Genomic DNA, 5,007 nt, shown 5'->3' on the forward strand with positions numbered 1-5,007 from the left:
AATTAAGAAAAAGGAAAAAAATTTAAAAAGAGCAATGACAGATGGGTATAGAACAACAACGACAACTACAACATCATCAACATAACATATAACAATTGCATGTCACATTACTACATTAACAACAACATTTATATATCACACCGTATTTAAGATTTGCCCACCCACGTTAAGGAATCCTCTTTTCTTCTCCTCTTTCTTTCTTTCTCTTTAGCTTTCATTTTCCCTCTGCCCTTTTCTCGATGGACACGGACGGTGTCGTTTCGTTCAACCATGTCTCGCCGGAGGATTCCCACGAGGTTCATGTCTTGGCCGTCGACGACAGCCTCGTTGATCGAAAGGTCATTGAGCGCTTGCTCAAAATCTCAGCTTGTAAAGGTAAGTGTGCTTTAACAAAACAAAATACACTAAGTTGGTTTTTCATTTGTTACTCTTTTATAAGTGTTTGGGATTTGCTTGGTTAAGGATTTTTTGTTTTGTTTGTCTGGATGGGAAAATTGCAGTTACGGCTGTGGATAGTGGAATCAGAGCACTGCAATTTCTGGGGCTGGATGAGCAGAGAAGGACCTCTGAATCTGATGGTTTTGTCGTATGTATCACAAGAATTTTCATTTCATTATATTTTCATGAAATTTTATTTTCCATAGCTTATTTTTCTGCTTTGTGTTTTTTTTTTCCTACTTCTATAGCCGGATTTGAAGGTGGATCTAATTATCACAGACTACTGCATGCCCGAAATGACCGGTTACGAGTTGCTCAAGAAAATCAAGGTTAATTTAAATATTCGAATCATAAACAAAATCTTCATTTTATCGCGTTATTTATGTAATGTTAAGTAAACACTTAATTTGATGCAGGAATCGACCATGTTCAGAGAAATTCCAGTAGTGATCATGTCTTCCGAAAACATTTTGCCGCGCATAGACAGGTATTAATGTATTTTTGTTACTACATGGCTACATTTTTATTTTGTAAGACTAAGTTATTGAGCATATATTAAAATTTGTGACAACTATGTCTATATTTAGAAAATTGAAACAATTTTGGAAATTTTGAAAACGTGTAGATGTTTGGAGGAAGGTGCAGAGGATTTCATAGTGAAGCCAGTGAAATTATCTGATGTAAAACGGTTAAAGGGTTACTTGACACCAAAAGAGGTTATTAAGGTTGACAGAAGAAGTGATGGTTATGTTAACGGTGGCTGCAAAGGTGGTGATGGTGGTGGTGGTGGTGGTGTGGAGATAAACAACAACAAAAGGAAGCTGGAAGAGCAAGACACATCTGACGTGTCAACATCTCCACCGTCCACTTCTACACTTTCATCATCACCCTCCGTTTCTTCACCATCACCGTCATCTTCTCCTACCTCTTCACCCAGCGTGCTTGCTTCTCCGATCAGACGGCTTAAAATGACCAGCACCGATTGACTCTCTGTTATGTCATCTACCGCAGCATTTCTCTTTTTGCTCTTAAGAATATTTATTATTATTATTATTATTATTATTGTTTCTCTCCTTCGGGGTTCGAATTGCAATTACCCGTTGCGTGTAACGGTTTTTGTTGCATTGCTAATTTATTTTGTTTGTTTGTTAATGTTAATGGAGCATACTATTATGATGAGGCAAAAAATAGAAGATATTGTTAAGAGTTGACAACAACTTATGGATTATGTTTAATTAACTGAATTTAAAAAAAAAAAAAAGAGTTATTGAATATTATAATGTTTTTTGGACAAAGGGTAAGGGTGAATTAAAAAGATTATGCCCTTTTATAAGAACGTGTAATGAAGGCCACGAAATAAAATAATGCATATGGTGTGGTAGTGAACAATGAATTTGGGATTGGAAATGATGTGAAACAGATGGAATATAAGTTTTGCAAGATCTTGTCTGGTGTAAAGAATAAAAATAGTAGAAGAAAGAAGAATGGGGATGTGAATTGGACATGTTGGAAGTGTTCCTCTTAACGAAGAGGGTGGGAAGGTGTCGTGGGGTCTTGGAACTGCTGTACTTGTCTGATTGTCTCTAATGGAGGAAGTTTTGCTGCAACTTATAAAACCCCTTCTTCTTCTACAATATCAGAAAAACATTGCCTGTGTCATGTGGAAGAGGAACCAGAATATTTGGTTGTTGATACTGGACCATAGTGATCAGCATGTGCCCTGTTAAGTTTGGCTTTTTTTTTTTTTTTTATCTCTTTTCTATCTCTTTTTCACTGGTATCCCCTTTTGGACGGAACATTACATTGACTAGCACAGGGTTCATATGTTGTGGTTAGACTTAAAAGAGGTTCAAAACCTTAAAAATTCCAACAACAAGAATTTCATTAGGGGATGTCGACTACACGAATCACTTGAGAAATCAAACCATTTAACTCCATCAAGGATTTTAAATTGTAATAGCAATTTCATTATGTTTTCTAATATTATAGACAAATGTGATCATGTGATCACAATCACAATAGTAAACATTTAAAAAATCTTGATGTTGAGTCAAAATTACGTTTGGAAATGTTTTAATACCATAGATTAAATTAAAGACTAAAGTTTGAGACATCTCTTTTATCATGAGATTCCATTATATACAACTTAGTGATCCATGTGTTGTATTGATGAATTTTACATTGACTATGAAGAGTCTAATACAACTCTTTTCCTCTATCCGAACTTGGGATTGATTATGGCATCATAAGTGTAATTATAAAAATTTCAACAATTGCATAAAAAATTTACTGAACCAATAATGTGGCACCCCATATGCACAGTTGTTAATTTTACTGGTTTGACCACCTTCCCTTTTGTGTTGTAAACCATAACTGGAAGCAAACCTCAACTACTGATGACCTATTTGTCTTGAATTTCTCATATCTCCAAACAGGATAATCACGCTTTCCGAAGCAATTGTTTCAAGAAAGAAAATATCATGGATTGAGTGAAGCAATGTTTCCCTAATGGCATCCTACAATTGATGTGGTTGTAAAGATTTTGCTAAAAGGTACTCTATACCAGCTTTGAAGAGTTTTTTATTTCTTTGGACATGTTGAACTTTGAAAAACATATACATTAAAAATATATTTGATCTTGCAAATACAATTAAGTGTATGTTTGAGCAACTGCTGGCAAGCTCAACACTGTGTTTGCGAACGGATTGGAAGTATATCTTCTGCGTTCATTCATTGGATTAGTCTTGGAACTTGTGGCACCGCAGGTTGAACTCGAACTCAAACATGCTCAAAGTATACAAGAGTATCTTTGTGTAATTTATAGTCTTATTAGAGGATAAAGATAACAAACGAATTTGTAAATCAGGACTGTTCTAGTTTTGTTAGAAGTTTCAAATTGGAATATATGAAAATGTAATTGAATTAAAAACTTACAAAAAAAGTTTAATTATTTATAATGATATTTTTTTCTGAATATTATAATGATCATATTTAACTCCATCTAAACTAGTTAGATGTTTAATGATATTCAAATACCGTAAAAAAATAGAAAAGATAAAAAAAGAAAAAAAGAAGAGGGGATACATGTGAGGTAATTCAATTCATACAAGTTAGGCCTTAATTAACCAAGAATTGTTTTATTGGGGGCCCATAAAACCCAAATTGCAGGGCATAATAGAAGAAAGATTCAGACAAACTTTCCACTAGTCACCAATGTTGTATCTGTCGGATGGCCCCATAATCCAATGCCCTTTAAATGATCATTGTGCAAAATTTGGTTTTAATGATGTTCCTCGTGTTTGGCAAAATTGTGATTCGTAAAATCAGCTTCCTTTTGTTTGATTCTGTCACTATGCGATATCTCATACCTGAATCTTATGATATTTGTTGTTATCATTGTAGACAAAAAAATTCATCATCGATGACATATAGACTCATATCAAAAAGCAATTTTTGTTGCCTAATTGGGCTAGATTTAGATGCTTAAACGGGAATCGTCATGAGCCAGTTGCCTAATCAAGAAATTCCACCACATGCACTTAGCATTCAATAATAATTCTGCTTGGCTAAAGGGATTATGGATGTTTTTGATGAAGTTATTGATCGAGGCCGTACCCGAATCAAATAAACATGAAAATACAGTAACTAGAAGTGATCTTAGGTCGTTTCCCAACGAGCAATGATAAACCAATTGTTCATAATACACTTGCAGTAACAGTAACGATTGGGGGGGTTGTTTGTTTTGTGATTTAAAGGACAGAACAAGTAAACTGAAATATGAAACTACTAATATTAAAAATGGGTTGTTTCCTCTGATTCAGAAGCCATTCTCTTATCTTGGGTTATGGAGAATTCGTCCCTAACAGTTAACCACTTAATCCAACTCTATTTCAATTTACTAAGCGAAAATCAACTTAGGGTTGTCAATACGTGATTAGGCAACACATACACCAGTTAGTCCTTCGTTCATTAAGCATGAACGCAAGTTAGGCTCAGAGGCAATTAATCGAACACGAAGCGTGCACTGATTAATGTTCACGAATTTGGGTTAACTGGTGAAGGGGAAACTGCCAGGAAGCCACATTATAAACGAAACCTCAAAGAGAGTTGGGCTTCGTCCTCAAAAGGAAACAACACCAGAAAATCTAGTCTTCCATAGATTCAAACAAAAAACGCAAATGAAACTAAAAACATAAAAGTAAATGAAGCATAAACATAAATGAAGCAGAAACGTAAATGAAAGTATAAGAAGAAACAAGAACGAAATTGTTATTAGAAGCAGAAAATGGAAAATTGCAATTAAGAACGAAACAGTAGCATTCAAGCAAAAAAATGTAAAAACCTAAACAAAGCTCTGAATAATGAATAACATAACAGAATAGCCTTGCACGAATCCCAAGACTGCTATTTAAAAAGAGTTACTCAAAGTCACTGGGCCCTATTACAATACTATGGTCCAAAACGAAATAAACACTGAACCACATAAAATAAAATTGTGAAATTTCCTAATTAGAAATTAACTAAGATAAGCGCGGCTTTATTTGCCCTCTTCAAGTCCACAATAAAAAT

General features: G+C 34.4%; 1 protein-coding gene across 1 annotated transcript; it reads left to right on the forward strand.

Moving 5' to 3' along the window:
* The first annotated feature begins 239 nt into the window (after nucleotides 1–239).
* LOC114410424 (two-component response regulator ARR5-like) lies at nucleotides 240–1,596 on the forward strand. Its single transcript, XM_028374366.1, has 5 exons — nucleotides 240–375; nucleotides 501–586; nucleotides 687–767; nucleotides 855–925; nucleotides 1,064–1,596. The coding sequence occupies exons 1-5, from the start codon at nucleotides 240–242 to the stop codon at nucleotides 1,422–1,424; spliced, it is 735 nt and encodes a 244-aa protein (XP_028230167.1). The 3' UTR covers nucleotides 1,425–1,596.
* The last annotated feature ends 3,411 nt before the right edge of the window (nucleotides 1,597–5,007 follow it).

The sequence above is a fragment of the Glycine soja genome, chromosome 1, assembly GCF_004193775.1.
Source record: "Glycine soja cultivar W05 chromosome 1, ASM419377v2, whole genome shotgun sequence".
NCBI classification, from domain to species: Eukaryota; Viridiplantae; Streptophyta; class Magnoliopsida; order Fabales; family Fabaceae; genus Glycine; species Glycine soja.

Bases quoted from the DNA above. Each gene is read 5' to 3' on its own strand.
- LOC114410424 (XM_028374366.1), top strand. From the start codon at position 240: ATGGACACGGACGGTGTCGTTTCGTTCAACCATGTCTCGCCGGAGGAT. The intron at 587-686 runs GTATGTATCACA...CTACTTCTATAG, and splicing joins CTGAATCTGATGGTTTTGTC to CCGGATTTGAAGGTGGATCT. The intron at 768-854 runs GTTAATTTAAAT...AATTTGATGCAG, and splicing joins AGTTGCTCAAGAAAATCAAG to GAATCGACCATGTTCAGAGA.